Source organism: Epinephelus moara, chromosome 9 (assembly GCF_006386435.1).
Source record: "Epinephelus moara isolate mb chromosome 9, YSFRI_EMoa_1.0, whole genome shotgun sequence".
Taxonomy (NCBI): Eukaryota; Metazoa; Chordata; class Actinopteri; order Perciformes; family Serranidae; genus Epinephelus; species Epinephelus moara.
Genome location: NC_065514.1, coordinates 32167361 through 32189641, shown reverse-complemented (window position 1 = coordinate 32189641; position 22281 = coordinate 32167361). Strand labels below are relative to the sequence as shown.

At 40.2% G+C, this 22281-nt stretch overlaps 3 protein-coding genes across 3 annotated transcripts; 2 read left to right on the top strand and 1 right to left on the bottom strand.

Moving 5' to 3' along the window:
- The first annotated feature begins 1554 nt into the window (after positions 1–1554).
- Positions 1555–7656, top strand: f2rl1.1 (coagulation factor II (thrombin) receptor-like 1, tandem duplicate 1). The gene is made up of 2 exons (XM_050052368.1): positions 1555–1689; positions 5765–7656. The coding sequence occupies exons 1-2, from the start codon at positions 1617–1619 to the stop codon at positions 6820–6822; spliced, it is 1131 nt and encodes a 376-aa protein (XP_049908325.1). The 5' UTR covers positions 1555–1616; the 3' UTR covers positions 6823–7656.
- A 1998-nt stretch (positions 7657–9654) lies between these two features.
- Positions 9655–13264, top strand: f2rl1.2 (coagulation factor II (thrombin) receptor-like 1, tandem duplicate 2). The gene is made up of 2 exons (XM_050052366.1): positions 9655–9801; positions 11099–13264. The coding sequence occupies exons 1-2, from the start codon at positions 9735–9737 to the stop codon at positions 12187–12189; spliced, it is 1158 nt and encodes a 385-aa protein (XP_049908323.1). The 5' UTR covers positions 9655–9734; the 3' UTR covers positions 12190–13264.
- Positions 13265–17763: 4499 nt separating this feature from the next.
- On the bottom strand, positions 17764–18657 carry ch25hl2 (cholesterol 25-hydroxylase like 2). Its single transcript, XM_050053792.1, has one exon. It carries the CDS (start codon positions 18655–18657, stop codon positions 17764–17766), a length of 894 nt encoding a protein of 297 aa, XP_049909749.1.
- Between the last annotated feature and the right edge of the window lie 3624 nt (positions 18658–22281).

Here is a 22281-nt window from a genome sequence, read left to right as displayed (position 1 = left end):
TGACGCGCATGTATGTGTCGTTCCCTCACGAACTGCCGTGAACTGTATGGTGACGCGCACCCACAAAGTCAGTAGAGAGAGCGGCGATGGGGGGGACCAATCACATGTTACCAAAATAACAGTAGAGCCAATCGATGAGCAATACGAGGTTAGAGGCGGGACGTATGGTAGACACCACCGATTGTTAAGCCTTTGTGTACCATATTGAGCGGACGCCAACAGCCAGTGTTTATATTGGTAGGGACAATACAGAAGGGGCTGAATATTGGTAGGGACTTGTCCCTACCGTCCCTACCCAATCCTACGCCTATGATCAGGTGGCACTATGATCAGGTGGCACTATTTCATATTACTACAACAACATTTTGGCTGGCACATGAACAGCCATAGTGACTGAAACAATAGTAATGATAATAAAAATAGTACAAGAATAATCTAATGACATCACGCACGTCGTGAAAGTCGACCAGGTATGACGTATGACGTTAGTGTGTCATGTCTGTTGGCCAAGTCACGCAAGATTCAAGACTCCACAATCGCCTAATCTGACATAGTGACTGTTAGAAAGTACAAAACTGTTGTGTAGTCTGAACCTGTCATAAAGCAGACAAATAAATGTAGTCGAATAAAAAGTAGGCTATATATATCCCTCTGAGATGTAGAGAAGTATAAGTATAAAGCATAGACCGTAAAAATAAAGTAGCATAGAATGGAAATACTCCTGTACGAGTACCTCAAAATTCTCTACATTTTAATGATAGCAGTTGCAAAGTATTCTGTTTCTACTCAATACTAATTACTAACAAATACTAGGCTAATATTTTACGTTACAATTCATGATCAATCTGGAAAATAAAATTGAAAAAAAAAAGTTTTTAAGGGTAATAAGATGCTAGAGAGCTTAAAAAGCATGAAATAGAGCTTGTTGTTTAAAAAATTCCCAGGATAGGATCCCCTGTGACCCCCCCCACAGAGGTCCAGGCTAAGTCCCCCAGTGTCCTCAAATCCTAGGAATGCCCCTGCCCACTATAATCTACCAGTTTATGTCTCCCAACAGTGTGTTGGTTTATGCGTCATTATACTGCTCATGCCAAACTTATATTCAAGTATCTTTTTAATTTTACGATAAATTGACTTTGTTCTTAAAATATTTCTGTGACTTCCTGCAGGACTTCCTGGAAACCACCTGATCTTGTACACTGCCCAGGAGAGGTGCAGTTCACCTTTTTTTTTTTTTTGTTTGAGGTGCAGTTCACCTTTAACCATAGACTGTCGGGTTTTGAACTGTTTCCGCCCGTCCTACAGAAACATCCGCTCCAGTTAACACAAGGGAGAAGTTTGTCTTCAGTGCTTTCTTTAAGAAATACATTAATTTTAACTCCAGCCAAGATTAATTTTTCCTAACCTTTGCCTATCAGTATCTGACTCAAAGCCCTCCAGGCAAATTCTCAACAGCACAGGCACCTGACTTTTTCTCGGTACGTCACGTGACTGAGTCGCGATGACATCACGCAGGTGTCTATAGAGTCTGTATGAAGAGGGCATGTCAGTTTAACATCGACACAGAGGAGCACAGGCACACCCGCGGACACTACTGCATTTTACTCTCTGCAGTCATGACTCTGAAGACGCTATGGGTTCACTTGTTCCTATTTTTGTGTTGCGTGCAGAGCTGCCTGTGTGAACAAGGTAAAGTTTCAGTTTATATCTGTATCTGTTGTTTTTATTGTTTTAACGTTCAGCTCACGCATGACATGGATCCATAAAGAGCTTTACGTCGAATGTAGGCCCTGAATGTTTGATGTTTAGGTCCTTATAGGGGGGATTAGTCTGTCAGAAGCAGTTTGATCACACTGTAATAAAGTTATATGTAAAGTAGATCGTTGTAATGCAGATGAGTCATGCTCAGAGGCCTGTTTGTAAGTAGAGAACAGGTGCTCCCAGCCGAAAGTAACTGTTGTAGAAGGTAACCTAACAAAGTACATTTACTTAACTACTATATATTACTTAAATACAAATTTGAGGTAGTTTACTTACATTTTATGCAACTTTATAATTAAACGTTACTACATTTCAGATTACAGTTTTACATTTTTTTCATCCCCTCCCTGTCCAGTGAAAATCATGTATCTCCAGTTGTGTCTAGTTTTAATGTTTGTAAGGCACTGAAGGTTCAGGTGTTCCTTTATGTGTCCTCTATGGCCTTATGCTTAAAATCAGTCTGTAAAATACAAACAGGGAACATTTTACTGCACAATGAACAGTTTTACTTTTCATACCTTAAAGGGGAACTTCACCCATTTTCAAAAGTCATCCATTTTATTCCTATGGTCGAAGACAGTCCAAATATATTAGTAAAAATGAACAACCCTCTTAAACTAGAGCGCTAAAAGTCAAATTTGTGATGTCATTGGGTATAAAGTCTGAAGCTGCTCCATGGGTGTGGTTACATGATGGCTTCTCATTCAGAATGAAATAAATCTGAATGAAATCAGTCGGAATTAAAGGTTTTCCAGGTAGTTTACATGAGAAATATTCATTCCAAATGAGAGTTTACATGGGAGATCAGTTTAATCACCTTTATTTGGGTCTGCGCAAGGTTTGGGGCAGGGAAGGTTTCTGATTGGATAGGGGGCGGGGCTGATGTTATGTGTACCGGAAGAAAACACTGTAGTCCTCACTCCGGATAACAAGATGGTTGACGACACCGTTCTTAGTGCCTTTTTCGGGCTTGTTTTGCTTATATTCTTGAAGCAGCAGTACGACAACAACCTTGTACTGCTAATACTTTGTTTGTTGAGGAGGAGAAGAGAGGTAGAAGGTCGAAGAAGGGAGATAGAGGACCGTGCTGTGGCGAATGGAAACCGGTGAGTGCAACAAGTCCGACTGCTCTATCTCAGCCCGTTGCTATGCACGCTGTATACGTCATCGTGCCAGAAGGGCAAGGAAACGAGCATGCGCAGAAAGAACGAAATGGCTGGAATCGGGTAGGAGGTGTATACAAGACAGAAAAATTCTTCCATTCGGGTTCTGAAAATGTATACAAGACAGAAAAATTCTTCCATTCGGGTTCTGAAAAGGAATATTCCCCCCCTGTGCACCCGATTAGATTTTCTTTCGGGCTGGCTGTTTTCATTCGGATTGAGGTGTTCACAAGGAGCATTTCTATTCGGGTAGGGCTTCCAACCCGAATGCAAAAGGAATACATGGCTCCATGTAAACGCATGTAATGAATGATGGAAGATGTTCTAGATGACACTGAGTGGGTTTACATGGACAGTTTAATTCCCTTTTCATTCGGAATTAAAGTTCATTCCTATTAAAAATAATCTTGTAAACACCTAATTCGGAATGAAAATGGCCAATGCAATTGAAAATTCATTCCTATATAAGGGGCTGGAATATTCCGTTTCTAATTCCGAATGAAAGAATTTCTCGCACTTGAACACTCATTCCTCTTTAAGTCAATTCCGGTCTTTCTGCGCATGCTCGTTTCCTTGCCCTTCTGGCGCGATGGCGTATATAGCGCGCGCGACAAGATGGCAGCTTCTAAAAACAAGAGATGGTCCCAGCGGAAACATTATTTTTAATTTCTACATTAGAAGACTTGAATATCATGACAAGATTGGATGGTCGGAAATACAGAAACTCTGAGATTTACCTAGCGGTGGCAGAACCGGTCGTTGCACTAACCGGTTTCCATTCGCCACAGCACGGTCTTCTATCTCCCTTCTTCGACCTTCTACCTCCCTTCTCCTCATGAACAGACGAAGCATTAGCAGAACAAGGTTGTTGTTGTACTGCTGCTTCAAGAATATAAGCAAAACAAGCCCAAAAAAGGCACTAAGAACGGCATCATCAAGCATCTTGTTATCCGGAACGAGGAATACAGTGTTTTCTTCCGGTAAACGTAAACACGTAACATCCGCCCCCTATCCAATCAGAAACCTTCCCTGCCCCAAATCTTGCGCGGACCCGAATAAAGGCGATTAAACTGATCTCCCGTGTAAACCCTCATTTGGAATGAATATTTCCCATGTAAACTACCTGGAAAAACTTAAATTTCAAATGATTTCATTCAGATTTATTTCATTCCGAATGAGAAGCCATCATGTAACCGCACCCACTGAAGCTGAAAACACACTGGCGCTGCCGTGTGTCACGTGATGCACGTCACATGCCACCATTAGTGCACGTTGGACGCGTTGGGTGTACTTCCTCCACCTATGCATTAGCTTAAAACGTGTGGAAGCCCGTAATTAAAGTAGGTTTCTCACCTGGACAGCTGATCTCCAGAGCTATGACTTGCCAGTCAATATCCTTTTGGTCATTGTCTTTATAATGATGGGATTGGGGCATTTAGCTTGGGATATTTCTCGACCTCAACAGTGAGTCTCTCTTCGTCCATTCTTTGTCACATATGAGACACAGCAACAGCTTCAGAGTTCTCTTCATACATCGGTGGTGAGCAGAGGAGGAGGAGCTGCTATAGGAGCAGAGAAAAAGAGCTGCTACAGGATAATCTATGTTCAAGCACGTAGCGAGTGGGGGAAATATGCATTCAATTCCGGGGGCAGTAAGGCTGGAAATTGGACATTGGCGTAAAGGGCCCTGAGGAGGCACGTCCAGGAGTGCCAAGGCATGTCTTGCCGCCGCCAGTATGGGGTTGTGCATTGAAAATAAAAGGGGTGTATTTTTTGAAGTGTGGAGTTTGCCGCCGGTGTGTTTTGGCCTTGAGAGCACCCAGGGGAATGTTCTGAGTATATGGGTACATTTGTTTCAGAACTGAATACACTACAGTAGAAAAAGCTCATTTGGTATTAAACAACATTCTGTGGGTCCACAAAATCAGTCTCCCATTAATTGTCTATGGAGCAGCTCCAGAATTTATACGCAATGACATCACAAGTATAAGACTTAATTCTCTGGTTCCTGGCTTTGACAGAGAGTAGCTCATGTTCACAAACATTGACTAAACTTTTCTAAGCCATGGAAATAACATATTGGAATTATTGATTCAGCTGTTAAGTGCATTTTATTGATATATACTTTTACATAAGTAAGGTTTTGAATGCAAGACATTTACTTGTAGTGGAGTAGATTTTCAATCCAGTCGAATATATTTTGCACTGTACATTTCTGCAAACCACGGATATTATACATTTGTTTGTTATTACGAAGTGGATACATTAAAGCTCCATGTTTTAATAATGCTTGGTATACTTGGTTATAATTAGGAATAAATTATGTTTTGGCTGAAGTACTCAGTTTTGGGGGCACAATTCCCGCTGGAAAAACAGCTGTGGGCAGACAAAGTCAGCTTATATACTACATCAATTTTCAACATTGATGTGATACATATGAAATGTACAAATGTAACATGTTTGTGGTTTACATAAATGTACAATGACAACATTTTCTGTCGGTGACTGGGCTGTAAATTTTACATTTTGGTATTAGTACTTTTACTTAAGGATCTGGATACTTGTTTCGCCACTAATTGAGTCTTAGGGCTTATTAATGCTCAACATTAGATGCATTATTGGCTGTATGCCATCATGAAGGACACATGGAAATACAAGGGCAGTGACGTTGTCGTTTACAATATATAAAACAGGCGTATCTATTTTCATATGTAAAGGAAGTACAAATGAGCCTTGACTGAGCTTCACATTTAAATAAATTTGTAGTATGTCTCTGCATCTATTTCAGGCCTGTTGTACTTCTGTTTTTTTATATGCTTTTATCTCATGATTTGAAACAGATTCGAGAGGCTTCCCTTCTACAGAGACTAATGATGGGGTGTTGATCAGCTCCCAAGCCAAACGCTTCCTACGCAGTCATCTTTCAACCGTCTTTCTCCCAATCATCTACATCATCGTGTTTGTTGTGGCACTGCCCACCAACGCCATGGCCATCTGGGTGTTCCTATTCAGGACCAAGAAGAAGCATCCGTCCTCCATCTACATGGCCAACCTGGCTCTGGCTGACCTGCTCTTTGTCATCTGGATCCCCTTGAAGATAGCGTATCACTTGAACGGCAACAACTGGATCTACGGACAGGGGTTGTGCGAAGTGCTGGTCGCATTTTTCTACGGCAACATGTACTGCTCCATCTCCTTCATCGCTTGTATAAGTGTTCAGCGTTACTGGGCCGTGGTACAGCCGCTGTCCCAGCGGCATAGGAATAACCGCTTGGCTGTCATTGTCTCTATAACAATCTGGGTGGTAGTCTGGCTTCTCACCATCCCTCTCTTCCTGTACGAACAGGATGTCCAGGTAAGAGAACTCAACATCATCACTTGCCATGATGTCACCAAGCCCAGTCAGAAGAAAATAGCAGCGGGCTACTTCCTGACAATGGGAATTGTGGGATTTGTTGTCCCCACCATCGTGTGCATCATATCTTACGTCCTTATGCTCAAGGCACTCAGGAACAACATGGAGGACCCCACCAACGCCAAGAGGCGACAGAAAGCTGTGGTCTTGATCATCACAGTGCTGGTGATGTTTTTAGTGTGCTTCACTCCCAGTAATATCATGCTGCTGGTGCACTACATCCTCCTTTTGGGTGACGCCACCAACACCCTGTATGGATTCTACATCACCACCCTGTGCTTGGCGAGTCTTAACAGCTGTTTCGACCCTTTCATTTACTACTTCATCTCTGAGGACTTCAGGAATCACGTGAAAAACACTCTACGCTGCAGGAGTGAGCGGACAGTGGAGAGGATGAGGGTCTCCTTCAGTGCTCTCAAGTTCTCCAAGAAAAGCAGCACATATACGTCTGATTCAGAGAACACGCGGAGCACTGAGTGCTAGTGCTTTGTTGGTGTTTAAGCTAATTTTTCATCATTGAAATCTCAGGTTGTAAGATAATTCTTCACAGTGACTTCTTCCATCTCTGTGAGGAAATGTAGTCCTCCTAGAAGCTTTAAGCTGTCTAAGTTACTGCTTTTTAAATTTTGTAAATAGATTTTTATTTTTTTTATATGTTTTGGTAATACAACTGATATTCAGTGCACTTTGCTGAATGTAGTCTTCTGCTGTTTTTATCACATTTCATTGGACCATGAATGATTGAACTTTGGTCTGTGTTTTTTTTTACATGTCTGATCTTTTAGTCCACGCTGTTATTTTGAGATGACTCTTTTGTAAGCGTATCAACATACCACAAAGAAGTGAGACCTAGAATTAGCATGTTGTATGATACAAGTTTGAAATACGTGTATATCTTGTGTGTTTTTATAGTTATCATTTTTACTTGTATGACTATATTTTAAAGTTTGCCAATAAAGAAAACGTACAATTTCTCCCCCGTCACACTGTCTGCAGGTCTAAAAGTCTCAAAAAACATTGAACTCAGTTTCCTTACAAAAAAAGGTCTTAAAAGGTATAAAACGAAGTCTTAAATTGAATTTATAAAATTCTGAAATACAACCCCAATTCCAAAAAGTTGGGACACTGTAAAACATAAATAAAAACAGATGCATACATTTTAAACAGCAGCAAAGTACTGGATAAAAAAAGTGTAATGAGAAATAATTGTAGGCCTAATCATCTCCACTGCTTTTCTATCATACTTTGTCTAGTATGACTCTGAAACAGGTATTATATTGAGTTTTTTTATGGTATTAAAAACATCTTAAATAGTCTTGAATTGTCAGAAACCTTGTATTTGGTTACTGACATTGTCTCAGCCTTTATTGTCAGGCAGGCAGTTGTAAAGGTCAAACTGCATGTTCCTTATTTTCAAAACAATCCTCATATTTAACCTTTGCTGTAAATTCATTGTTTATTGTTTTGGTCTTCCAAAGGTCCTGATGCATTCTAAGCCAGAGTATAACACCATCTAATCCCCTATAATAGATTAATGGCAAATGATTATATCAGTAAATGGCATAATTTATTTTTCTTTGCCAAACAATAGAAAATATCTCCTGAACTGATGTCGTTACTTTTGTGAAACAAATTATATCAAGGTAAAAATCACTTTTTTAATGAAATGGTTTTAGATGAAGTAAAGAGCAGGGGCAGAACCAGATGCTGTAAATATTTCGTGCAAACTAAAACTTAAGGGGGTCTGGAACAAAGGCCCACCCCCCCAGGGAAAATTAGCCTACATCTAATTTTGTATCTAACTGTTCTCCAACTTTCTTCATCATTCATTGTCAGGAATGACTAATTTTCATTGGGTTCAAGTCCCCATACAGACCAAGCATGGGGCATGGACTGGCAGCTGGAGAGGTGCCAACTCCTTCTTCTTAAACAGCAAACTGCCTCTACTGAATAGATTCAGTTTTTGGTCTTGTAAAGTGAAAAAAAAGTTTTATTAGGCCTTTAGGACTAATTAGTAATCACTGTTGGATGGGATGTAATTTGTATTTTTATTTTATTTTCTTACTTTTTAAAGAAAGCAGGAGAAACATTTTTTCCAAGGTATTAAACATAGAGTTCATGCTTCTATATTTAGGCTCAACAAAATAGGTAAAGAGTGTTGTACAAAGTGGTTTCTGAATTGCTGAATTACATTCTAAATTACAGAATGCAACAGTTCAGACTCTTACAGAAGTAAAAATACTCATATACATGTTTACACTGGGTACTTGTTAGCTTCAGTGTTGTATTATTAACAGATCATCCTACATGACAAGGGCAGTTTTGACACAGTGAGGGAGGGAGAGAGATCACATGATCTTGAAATTACCAGTAAGGGTGTGTTATTCAGGGTGAGTATATTTAGTCCAATAATATGTATTTGTTGAATCAATTTATAACCCAGTTTGTATCTGTTTACACCTATCACGTCACACTGTTTGAGTTCTGTCAGGAATTGTTGAAAATAAAGCTAAAATAATTAACTGATAAGTCCATCAACTGAGAGTGAATCTGCATTGATTACTGATTGAGAACATACAGAGTCCAGACAGAAGGGTCCCAAGACCAGGTTCAAACCCAGAACCCTCTTGCCGTGAGGCGAAGGTGCTGTCCACTCCATCGCTGTGCTGCCCCTTTCAAATATTTTGTAATGTAAAACAAAAAAACAAACAGTTGCTCAAGAAAATAATCTGCATATTCAGCAATATTGTAAAAAACCATTATTACTAACTTAATTATAACTGGATTATAGAAAACACAAAACTACATCTGTCCACTCAAAATAAGTACAGAGAAGAAGTGAAAAATAGTTTCCAGAAGTCAACAGCATCAGCTATATTTACCTGGAACACTTCCTCTGATGTAAGGTCACCTCTCTGGTTGTACTTTGTAAGGCAGTTTTTATATGAAATACAGCACAACCTGTCTTTGTTTGTTTTGACTGCACATCACCCTATGAAGAGGAACAAAATGATTCTGCTGTAGGAAATTGTGAAACTGTTGAAAGCAGTCTGTCTGTTGATGCAATATATAACAGAACTGATTTTTTTTTTACCTCAAAGGTTAGATTTCAAGGAAAAAAATATCTATGAGGTAGATTTTATTCATTATGGATGTTTACTTTTTTGTTTTCTTCTTCGTGGGTTCAGTGAGCTCCACAGAAACCTGTGATGGGAAAACCACCTCAGGGTAAACAAAGTAGGCGGGTCACTGATGACGTACACAGCGTCCAAACAGGTAGTCTCGGGGTGTGTCCTCCCAGAGTGGACATTGTATGAGTTGTCCGACATTTAAGGAGTTGTCAGAGTCAGACTGTCACAACGCAGTGAAGCTGAGAGCGTGTAAAGTACACCGCCATGGATTTAACTCGGTTATTATCGCTGCTTCTAATTTTCTGCTGCTTTTCTGCCTCAAGTGCCGCAGGTAAGACCGGAAGTCCCTCTGTTCATTGTCTGAGGAGCTCGTGAGCTCATAAAACCGAACCAATGAGACACTTTTAGTCTCATCTCGAGAGTATATTAATACAGACTTACTTTATTAATATTTAAGTATATTGAGATTAATGTATTAAGCCATTGTCTTCATTATTATTTATTCAGAATTAGAGAGGATTTTTGACGGAATTGGAGTTTTTGACATTGGGGTGGGGGTCATCTCTCAACTGACAGGTGTATCGGGAAATGAGGGCGTAAGAGAATAATTTATATTAACAGTAATTATTAATATTATATTTTATTGCTGCAGATATTGTGTATCCAACCTCGTGAGAATAGTAGAAAATATCTTACTTCCTCTCAGCTGTAGGGGAGTTCAGGGCTGGTTGAAATTTCACTCCCTTAAGTAGGCCTACTTCTCTGGCATAATTTATTTTAGAATATTCTAACCACCAGAAAATGAAAAGTGAAGGTCTCAGCTATAAATACATACGTTTTAATGCTTTCAGTTACGAAATATGAAGCAACCAATAGAAACTATGTGAACAACTAATTCAAACAAGAACCCGAAAACTTGAACATCTGTCTATTTTTTAAAAGCAAACGACATTTAACCAGTTTATTGGTAGTAATGTTTACCACAGCCATTGGTTCACAGGTGCCAGCCAACCCTGCTCACCTTTGACCCAATTTTGTGATGACATTAAGATAGCAGCCACCATCACTCATCACAGACTTTCTAATATTATATCAAAATGCAGCTGATTCCTACTTTTATTAACCATACAGTATGTAACATATTTCTAATATTTTGATCCAACACAAATTTGTAATGTTTCGTCCACAGACCAGTTTGTAAAAACTTTTGATACCGTAACATTGTAATCTTTATCTCGCCAAAAAAGCTAGTGACTTTCAGATTTCTTAACATAGTAGATGATTGCAGATGAAGAAAGCATTTAGGTTTCAGTGACCATCAAAAGCCCAGTAAATAGCTATTTGCCAACCAACCCCGGCTACAATTAATGATATTTTGTTTATGAATTACGCTGTCAATAATTAATATGTTATCTTGTAGCCTGCAAATAATTAAAAAATAAAATCCAGAGCCTATGGTGACATTCTTGAATAACCGTTGCTGTTCTAAACCCAAACCTAAACCAGTTTGTAAGATGGTAGATTTTATAATGATGGCTCACAATTCATATTTTTGTCTGATGGAATAATTGATTAGTCAAAAATCTATTCAGCCCTAATATGTATTCATTTTTGTCATGTTATTTTAGGTAAAGGACGAGGGTTTATCGGTTTTAAGGACCCTAAAAACTCAGATCTAGTAGTTGTGGACCGCACAACATCTGACACACTGAAGAGTAATCTCACCACCGTCTTCATCCCTGTCGTCTACATCATCGTGTTTGTGGTGGGACTTCCTGCCAACGGCATGGCCATCTGGGTGTTCCTCTTCAGGACCAAGAAGAAGCACCCATCCTCCATCTACATGGCCAACCTGGCTCTGGCTGACCTGCTCTTCGTCATCTGGATCCCCTTAAAAATAGCATACCACTTCAACGGCAATGACTGGATCTACGGAGAGCCGCTGTGCAAAGTCCTTGTGAGCTTCTTTTATGGCAACATGTATTGCTCGATCCTTTTCATCGCCTGCCTCAGCATGCAGAGGTACTGGGTGGTGGCTCACCCTCTGTCCCAGCAGAGGAAGAACAACAAAGTGGCTGTCGGGGTTTGCGTGGCCATCTGGGCTTTCATCTGGCTCACCAGCACGCCTCTGTATCTGTATGACCACACCGCCAAACTCAAAGACCCCAACATCACCACCTGCCACGATGTCAACGTCATACGGGACTTCAGCAATCCATTTCCTGATGTGCAGCTTCCTTACTACTACTTTATCTTCATGGGTTTGGTTGTGTTCCTCGTCCCTTGTATAGTGATCATTGTGGCCTACGTCCTGCTGCTCAGGGCTCTGGGGAACAGCATGGACGACAGCTCAGCAGCAAAGAACCGCCAGAGAGCCGTGGTGCTGATCGTGACCGTCCTGGTGACATTCCTAGTGTGTTTTATCCCCAGTAACATCATGCTGGTGGTGCACTACTCTCTACTGAAAGATGGAGTGATAAACAATGGTTACGGCTTCTACATCTCCACATTATGCCTGGCAAGCCTCAACAGCTGCCTGGACCCGTTTATCTACTACTTTGTGTCGGAGGACTTCAGGAACCACGTGAAGAACACTCTGCTGTGCAGGAGCAGCCGGACTGTAGAGAGGATGAGGGTTTCCTTCAGCTCCATGAAATACTCCAGGAAGAGCAAGTCATACGTGTCAGATAGTGGGAACACGCAGAGCAGCAGCTGTTAGAAATAAGGTGGATAAAGGCGAGCAAAGAAAGACCTTGGTGGGATATCATGCACCGTGCTTGTGCTTATAAACAGGGCATCACAGAAACCTTGTGGCACTGAGACACAGTGGATAGGTCTGTGGTTATGGACATAAGGCCCATCAGTCATTACCAGGTAACCTCAGCAACCCAACTGCCAGAAAAAATTGTTGGCGTCGTACGTTTCTGCAAACCATGGATACGTTACATTTTCATACTCTATATATATTGTGTGGTTAAGTTTAGACGGGTCACCAAAAATCAGCCACGTTTGGGGGCTAAAAAGCTGCTGGAAAAAGAGCAATGACTCATTTATTCATAACTGATTTGTTATTTATTGGTCTCAAACAGTGGTCTGCAGCTTGGCAGGCATCTAGCCCGGGTTACACGCCATCCACCATCCCCTCCACCTCCCAACGATAAAGTCCGCTCATAAACTACATCATTTTAGAAACATTGATATTAGTATAAAACATGCAAATGTTACAAATATTGTTATTTGCAGAATGCTAATATTTTTTTCTGGCGACTGGGCTTACCTCAGATAACCAAAGATGAACTAAAAATGTGAAGATGACTGTGCTGGGAGTACATTTTAAAATGTGTATATATATGTATATATATTCATTATGAACTGCTGTGTAGTGTTCAAATGTAAAAAATGAATACATATTTAATTTTTTTTAATATAGAAATGGAAGGCCTGTTAAAGACTGACATGTGGTCTTTTCAGCTGTACAAAATGTGGATTTTCACAAGATTCTGACTGAGCAGTTCACCACACTGAAGACCATTTTAGAGTTGAAGTAACCTAATGTGTTCAGAGGAAGAGAACAAGAGGTGACTGTAGCTTTAATCATATCAACAACAGAACGTAATAGCCAATGTGTTTTTTTTGTTTTGTTTTTAATCTTGCCTGTTCGGCACATTCCTGCAGCCAATATGTTTTATCCTGTTATTTTAAACCTTGTGTGATAAATTGTTTATTTACTTGTGAGAATAATGAGGAGAAAGGTGGTATTGTTACAGAGTTTCTTAAATAAATGATAAAACAACAGGATGCAGTTTCTGTGAAACTCCTTTTAATATTGCATAACTGATTTGAATGCCTGTGTGGAGTGAGTCATCGGCTGAATTTTCCTCATGCAGCTGAAGAGGGATGTAGACTCATTGTCATGGATCGTTGTCTTTGCTACGTGAAAATGTTAGGAATTCATGGAATGTGTTGAGTTGTTTTTTTAGTGTCAGAAAAATGAAAGAAAATGTACAAGCTTTTGTAAAACAAGTATTGAAATGTTTAGTTAAAGTAAGTTATTAAATATACTGACTTCTAAAGAAACAGCCAGAGATGAGAGGGTCAGAGTGGAGGGGGTTATAGAATGTGTAAGAGCGTGATGAGGCATGTCGTGAGGACAGCAAAAACAGGTCGTCCTACCACTGGTTTCTGTGTGTCAAGCCATGTTTCACCTGAAGCCCAGAAAGCCACACAGCTTGCTGTCACAGTTATTTTTATTTATTGATACAAACAATACATTTACCTCTTGATAGTCAATTTTGGTCTCCTTTCTAACTTGAAGCTCATTCAAAATGTGTTTCAGTCACACATTTTATTTTCAGACACACAAAGACAATAGGCTGTCGACAAAAGGGTATTGTGAACCAGAGTGAATGCTCCAGGTCCTTATCTCTAGATAAGAAGTATGTGAACTGAGGTGTTTCTTGCAATAGCCCTGCCAAAGGATTCCTCCCCCTCCCCCAGGTACACACGTAGACTGTGAATGGTGATAGCTTCCTGTTTAATGACTGGTTGGTTGAGGCTGAGCTCGGGGCTGTTTTAAGAGGTAAATGATTGTTGTGTGAGTGTCGTCTTACCCTTTGTCAGCACTCTGAGTGGAATACCTTCTTTTCACATGTTGGGGACAGAGCCACTCCCTGTCTTTGTTATATTTACATAGTTCCACCGTGTGACCAAGGCAAACAGAAATATTTTCTAACCAAAGCACTCTGCGGCTGCAATGGAAAACTGATAATAAAATATCACCAGGGGAAGAATTCTGTAGATTTAAAATGGATTATGTATCTGATAGTTTAATAAAACAGAGAAAGGAAAAAGTTAAGACCCCTTAAATTATTTTCTCAGAAGTCAACACTGGTTGTAATTTATACAAGTTGGTGTAGCTGAAAGATTTGGATGCATTATGAATTCTGCAGGGAGTGGCATTTCCTGTCTCAGAGTGCATGACCATGAATGGTTATGTAGGAATGAAAGGCTTGAAGACTTAAGGGTAAAGTTAAGGGTAAACATGTATATGCATTCATTTTTTTAAAGATATGCTAACATGCTACGTTTTTCAAATGAGATATAACATATTAATTAGGCGGGGGGTTTTTTGTTATTACTTGCAACAGAGCCAGGCCAGCTGTTCCCCTCGTTTTCATTCTTTATGCTAAGCTAAGCTAACTTGCTGCTGATATATTTTACAGTGATGAAAACATCTTCTAATCAAACTCACAGCAAGAAAGAGGATTTTTTTAAGGAAGAAAATTGCCTAAAATGTGGATCTGTTCCATTAAATATTGCTTTAAGACCTGGTGATTTTATTTAACTTCAATAAAATTCACCTATGTTTTGGAATTCAGGGATATTTTTTCACAACTGTTATTATGGTTAAAAAAAAAAAAAGGACAAAGTACCAGCGTAGTTAGTTCTGCAGTTGCACACACATATGTGTGGTGGTTTGTGTTGCATACAGTATTTCCATGATGCAACATGTCCGGTGTGCTTTAAGGTTGTTGTAAGTTGCAAGAGGCCTGTAACCACATGACTGGCACATGGTAGAATATGAGCAGGAACATTTTTAGATTTTTATAAAAGAATAAGCATTTGTTTGCTTCTGTTTATAGGTTGCTGAATGCATAACAAATCACAGTTCAAATCTCACCACAGTAGTAAAGGGTAACTTTGTTTTTTTTTCAACCTGGTCCCTATTTTCCCATGTACTTGAGTCTAATGGCTTGTTTTAGCAAGTGAATTTTCACTATTGCCTTCAGGGTGTCGTTATGCCCAACCTGCTTGTGAGGGTAATCGCTATTCCTAGGTCTTTTATCCCCTCTGCTGTCCGACTGTTAAATATATCCTTATGAATTTGTATAGTTTGGGTACTGTGTACCTTTTTATGTATGTTATCATCCAGTGCTTAATTAGGCTATTTTTAATGAATATATTTATTGGTGTTTTTTTAATTCATTATTAGGGCTAACAGATTTTGCACACAGCTGTCACCTTTCTTTCTGTGTTTCTATGTGTTGTGGCGCGAGCTGTCAAATGGAATTGCCCTTCAAGGGATTAAAAAAGTTGTCTTGAGTCTTGAAGTGACTAATGGGAACATTTGTTACTGAAATTGGTCCAGTATTGAGTAGGGGTGGGACTCACCAGAGGCCCCACAATACGATATTATCATGATGCATAAGTCACTATGCAATATTATCGTGATTTTTAACGTGTTGTGATATGCTGAGTATTGCAATAAAATACATTGAGATATACTGCAATTGATTACCGTTTTAAAGTGGCAAATTATGTCCCCAAAGGAAAACTTTGTCAACATCAACAGTTTTAACCGATAAAACAAAATAGTCTGTTCATCTCACTTCAGTCATTTTTATTGCAGCAAAATATATCTAGTAAAATGAAAAAACAGCTGATTATATTATTCTAGTAAGCTATGAAAAGTTTGATTTATATTTGTAATATTAATAATTTATCTGATTAAAAAAAATCAACATTTAGCACTAGGTGACAATATGATATTGCCACACAAAAATATTGCAGTACTATGCTGTATCGTCCCCCCCATCCCCACCCCTAGTACTGAGTGAAACTGCTGCAGCCAGCAGTGGCGAAACAGGCTGTAATGTAACATTACTGTGCAATTGCCCACTATCAGTGTACACCCACTAAAAGTGATGCTGGACCAGTTTCAAAAATGATTGACTCCATTAGTCACGTAGACACAAAAACATGGGAAAATAGGGCCAAGTGAAAAATACTGAAGTAGCCCTTTAAGGAATTAGTCAGGAAATAATTTAACTTCCTAAGTTATTTCTATGAATTTGAGAGTTAGAAAATAGCTTACAATGAGAATGCACACACATTAGAGATTCATGCTACTACCAGACGTGGGCATAAAGTCTGTTTTTTAATTCAGATTTAGGATCCCAGTCCTAGAATAATTGTAACAAAGACACACAGACACAGACAGACAGAGAGACAGACAGACAGGTGTTTCTAAGACAAGCACAGCCTGTTGCAACTGTCAGCCTGTGTGTGAAGCACAAACACGCAAAACCAGTTCTGACTGTCGGTGTTGTCTCTAGGTGAACAGAAAGAAGAGTCAGACAGAGTGGGACTAGGTCACCACCACCATACTATGCCTCACTGCATTTCCTATGTGATATCATTAGATAAGAGCCTGCATTAAGGAAAAAGTGTGTATCTCTTGTTGTGCTTGAGATTAGTCAGTCAAAATATGTTCTGCAGAAGCTGCTTGATATGTGAAATTTGTTGCCTTGCTGATCTGATGTGTGTTGAGAGGAAAGGAGACCTCTGCTGGTATGTTAGTTAAACTGCGATACATCATAAAACCACTTTTAAGTAAAACAAACACACTTTTCCACCAAGGAGAAGTAGTCGGTACGTCATTTGAAATTTATTTGATTATCACATCATTTCTGACTCAGAAAAGCCACACAAATTTACATTTTGATTTATTCTGAAATGTGAAATAAATGCAAAAATGTGATGATTCTCACAGTAATCCCTATTGGTTCGACATAGTAACATATTTTCAAAGAATAACACCTGACATAATTTAAATAATTTTATTTTCACAGTCACATCACAAAGGTATTGTATTTTTGGGGGGGGGGGAGTTTTAATAAGAACCTTCCAGTGAAAGCATTTGGTCTCAAAGAGAGGACGATAGATTAGTATTGCGCCCACGCATCATACTGGGGTGCAGCTAAAAGCCTGCTATTCATGCGTGTGAGTGAGAGGGTCAGTGCTGAGGAGGGAGAGAGGGACAATGTACGTGCTAACGTGTGTGTAATCCCTCCGACAGATCACACCACCTACCATCTGCAAATGCTCAATAAAAGCTCAGAAATGTGTGAAAGCTGACCTGAGAATGCCATCGAGACATTACACCAACACATTAATGGGAAATCTCTATGAATAAGAGATAAATACACAACAGTACAGGATAATCTATACTATCATTGTACAAACAGACATTAAAGATAGCTCTTCTCAACAACTTACCAGATAGTCAAATGTTAGACTGATTATCAGCTCCTAATATCCATGTTCTGTTAGAGAGCAGACATCAAAATAGGGTGAATCAATATAATAGTATCAAAAAGACAGGAAAGGCAGACAGACAGACGCGAAAGAGAGAAACTGGTCTGAAAAAACAAGTGTTGGAGTGAGAGCAGGTACAAAAGAGGCAGATTGAGTAAGAGAGCGACAGAGTCAATGAGAGATTCATTCCAGCTCTTTAGTCTTTTTTCCCCTGCACCTCGTCTGGCTCTCCCGCAGCAGCGTGGCCCGAGGGAGCTGGCACAGAGTGGGTGCCCCCCAGCCAGTCCCAGTGAGAGAAGAATGGGGCGAAGTTAGTGTTGGGCCGCTGGTGGTGAGCATCATGCTTTGGTGCGCCACCCCAGAGGCCAAAGGGCACCAGGTTATGAATGGACCAGGGGAAGTCGTAGCCACAGTGGTCTTCAGTGGAAGTGTATACGTTGAATACCATGAAGCCCCATGTTGTGAGGCAGTGGCACTGGAGCAGGATGGGGTCTATTGTAGCCCAAAATCCCACGCTGAATAACTCCCAGCCGGACAGGTACTGGGTGACGAGGCTGAAAGGCTGGTTGTACTGGTGGTGCACGGCGTGGAACGTGCGGTACAACCACGGTACCCGGTGGTGCAGCAGGTGCCACAGGTAATACTGGAAGTCAAAGACCACCATGCAGCCCAGGATGCCCAGGAAGAAGCTACAGAGTGTGGGTGCCTCGCAGGGCAGCGGGGTGGGTGGCCTCCACAGCCACTGGGCAACTGTAGCCGGAAAGATGTAGAGGAGGTGGTTGTAGATGGTGACGCCCAGGGTGGTCCAGATGTTGGGCCAGGTGACGGGTCTGTCAGGATGGAGCCTGTAGCGGTTAATGCAGGGCCAGGTGGGAGCCATCAGGTCGAACACAGTGTATATACCAACCAGGAGGAAGTAGGTGGTGACGGAGAGGATCACGGGGAACAGAGGGCTCCTCAGGAGGTCGTGGTGGTTCTGGTGGAGGTAGTCCCAGGCAGGCTGCAGGACCAAGCCCCGGGACTGGACCCCAGTCACGTTGTCCTCATCCGACATCCAGGATAAAGTTCTGAGTAACCTGACTGTGCTCATCACTAACAGTCTTTCTCTTTCAAAAGAAGGACGATCCGAGGGGATTATTGTTTAACAAGCCTCAGAAGTGGATAAAGAGGGATTTAAATGAACGGAGAGATCCAATCAGCCTCCTCGTATAGGTTAGGCGAACAGAAAATTGTCTGGTGATGTTGTGCCAAATTGGACTGGCGGACTGTCTTAGCCTCTTATGTATGTTCAAGCCCCACCTCCACCCCCCTCCACCCCCTGCTTTTCAAAGGAAGGCGCTCTGTAAAGGCCCTTTTTCATGGGCACAAGGACCGCAGCCAGGACTCAGGAGCGGGGCCACAACAGCTCTCATTTTTGACCCAAATCATGGAGTGAGAGCTTCCGTTTACTTGTGATTTTGACTTTGTCACACACAACTAGAAGCTGTGTCTCTTAGCCCTTAAAATTAATACAATGATAACATTACTCATACATCAAGCCATACTTTATATTCACTGCTGCGTGTCAATAATCAGCCTGTTAATATTTCTCTCACTCTCAGATCATCAGACATGCACACAAAGAGCACACACACAAATGCATACACACACACCATGCGCTCAAAAGAGTAATTAATCATAGAAAAGCTGTCAAATGAGAAATCAATTCAAAAGCACTCTCTTTCAGATGCTGGATAGTAGCTGGCTCGTTGCGCAGTTTGAGTTTGCTTACAGACTAAAAAGATTTCATTGTAGAAAACTGATCCCAGGCAGCTACCGCAGCTCTGGATTCTGCGCTGTGACACAATCATTCTGTACAGAGAGGTTTTAATGATAACATGTGCTTCATAGTAAGACATTATGTTTCATTAGATTTTATCAGACAAAGAGCAGTGTGTTGGCTTTCAACAGAGTGAGAATAGAGTTTTTCCATAAACACATGACACTTTGAATAAATACATCATGACAAGAGAGACATGACTTTAATAACATATAATAATAATTTGCACATATCACTTATGTCCTGGGTCTTCAACAGGGGGTCCGCAACCCCTAGGGGGTCCTCAGAGTTACTGCAGAAAGGCCACCAAATTTGTGTTTGATCATTTAAGTTTTAATGTAAATTTTTTTTTCTTCTGAAAATACACATAGCATAGCAAAGATAGTTTGTCCCATTCATTAAAACAACACATTATTACAGTACACATTAATGATGGGCAAACTTTTACACATGAATCCTTGTGCAATCATAGGAGCTAGCTGATGCTAAATCACTGTGCAGCACCTATCCATACTGGCGAGGTGAACGAGTTTGCTCACAGTTTTATACAATATATGTAGTGGGGGAAGACTGAAGACCCCTGGCTCATGTAACACACTGAATATTACACTGGGAATTAATATCATTTGGGGAATGTAACTAAGCATATATGTAAAACCCTGAGATACAGTAGGCTACTTGTACTTAAAGGGTTAGGGGCTGTGAGAATGCTGTGTCTTTAACCGCCTTGAAGTTTGAAGTTTGGACGGGCCGTAGTGCTAGCTATCGTGCATGTATTGTCTTGAAACTAACACTGACTTGACTTCGGACAACATCAACATACATATTACCCAGCAGTCATCATTCCATATCTGACAAAAATATCAATGAAAGTAATCCAAATAATCTTTGGAGAGTTGTTGTCACTATCATAATGACCCATTTTTACTTATTTCTGTCGTCTCTTCTATAAACCGCTGACAGTCTGACCCAAACAGCTGCAGAGCTGTAGAGTTATACTGTGCACGGCAAATGAGGCACAGTAATATGGAAGTTTTATGGTTTAGAAAATGTAGTGCCAAATAAAAGGGCTGTCTGATAGCAAGGTAAAGCAGTGCAAAAAATCCCCAATATAACGTTTACTTAGACTGGTATTGATTTTTTTTTAGGTGGGCCTCTTAAGAGGTGGCTAAAATACATGTTAACATCAACCCAGGTCTACAGCAATGTAATGCTGAGCTTACCAGGTGGGACTCCTGCCTGCTACCTCATATGACCTGACTTCAGAAATCCTGAACTAACCCTTTAAATACTTTGTACGTCTTACTCCATTACATGTATTTGATAGCTAGCTTTGATGTCAGGTAGCTGAGTTGAGGTAGGTCACACACTGTCACCTGAAAATGTTCAGGAAATTGTTAAATCAAAGCATGGCATCTAGCTAAAAATTTTGTTTGCCCTTCCCATTTTTGTTGTGTCCGTATTGACTGACAGCATAGAAACCTAACCTGTTGGGTTAGCTAGGAGAGAGACCCGTGGTGTTGGGTTGGAGACTGTTTACCCATTGATATGTGTTTCTCCCTACCTAAACCTGAACCAAACCCTATCTCTAGTGACCCTACCCTAATCTAACCTAAACCACGAGAAGGTGTTACGCACTAACAGGAGGGAAACGCTATTTGATGGGGGAACAGGCTTTGACAAAACACCAGCAATCACAGCGGACAATTCACTCACTCAACGTGATTTTTTTTTAAAGCATCTTGCACTAAAAACTTTTAGTTTAGTGTAATAGAGATGTCTGCGTTCTCTCCAATATAATGGAACTTGATGACATTCGGCTTGTGGTGTTCAAAGTGCTAAATAAATTAAAAAAAATACGCAAACAATACATTTGGAAACTTCAACAGCATTGTCTCTTGCCAGAAATCATGACCTGGTTACTCAAGATAATCACTGTCACAGGGCTGACACAGAGATGGACAACCACTCATGCTCACAATCATACCTACGTCTAATTTAGAATCATCGATTGCATGCCTGACGTGCATGTCTTTGGATTGTGGGACGAAGCCGGAGAACCCAGAGAAAACCTACGCTGATACAGGGAGAACATGCAAACTCTGCACAGAGGAGCACCCCCCACCCTGGGTTTAAACCAGGAACCCTCTTGCTGTAAGGCAACAATGCCAACCACTGCACCACCACGCTGCCAAACAAACAACAAAATCTAACAATAACAAAATAAACATGTAAGGTTCAAAGTTCATTCTTGATCTTATAAAGACGTTGAGAACAATATTTATTTATAATTAGTATAATTTAATCGTCACTTTAAATTTTTCTGGAGCATATACTGTACATACAGTTTGCCACAATTGATATTTGTCATGGAGAGGAACAAACACGTAAATGCGGACATCAGTGACATTTTATAACTGGAACATATTCTAGAAACAGGATGTGAGAAGTAGCCTGTTGTGTGCTGTGTAAACAGTGTAGGCGAACATTAAAACACACATCCTGTCTCTAAAAAGCAGGATGCTCACTGAATAAATTAGAACTCACCATATGATCAGCATTCTTTCCACTGATCTGCCAATAGAGGGCAGTAAAAATCAAGTCTTTTTCAAAGACACAGTTCAGATGACACTCAGAGGAAAAACTGTGAAAGTTACAGAAGTCAAAATTAACTGTTATTCCTCTTTAAATATGCTGATAAAAGACATACAAATATTAGATATTCTCTTAAAAGGAATGATAGAGGGGAAGAGTCAAAATTGGCAGACATTTTTTCGGTAAAAAGGTGGGATTTTGTTACATAGATATCATATATATATATATATATATATATATGTGTGTGTGTGTATATATATATATATATATATATATGTATGTATATATGTATATATATAT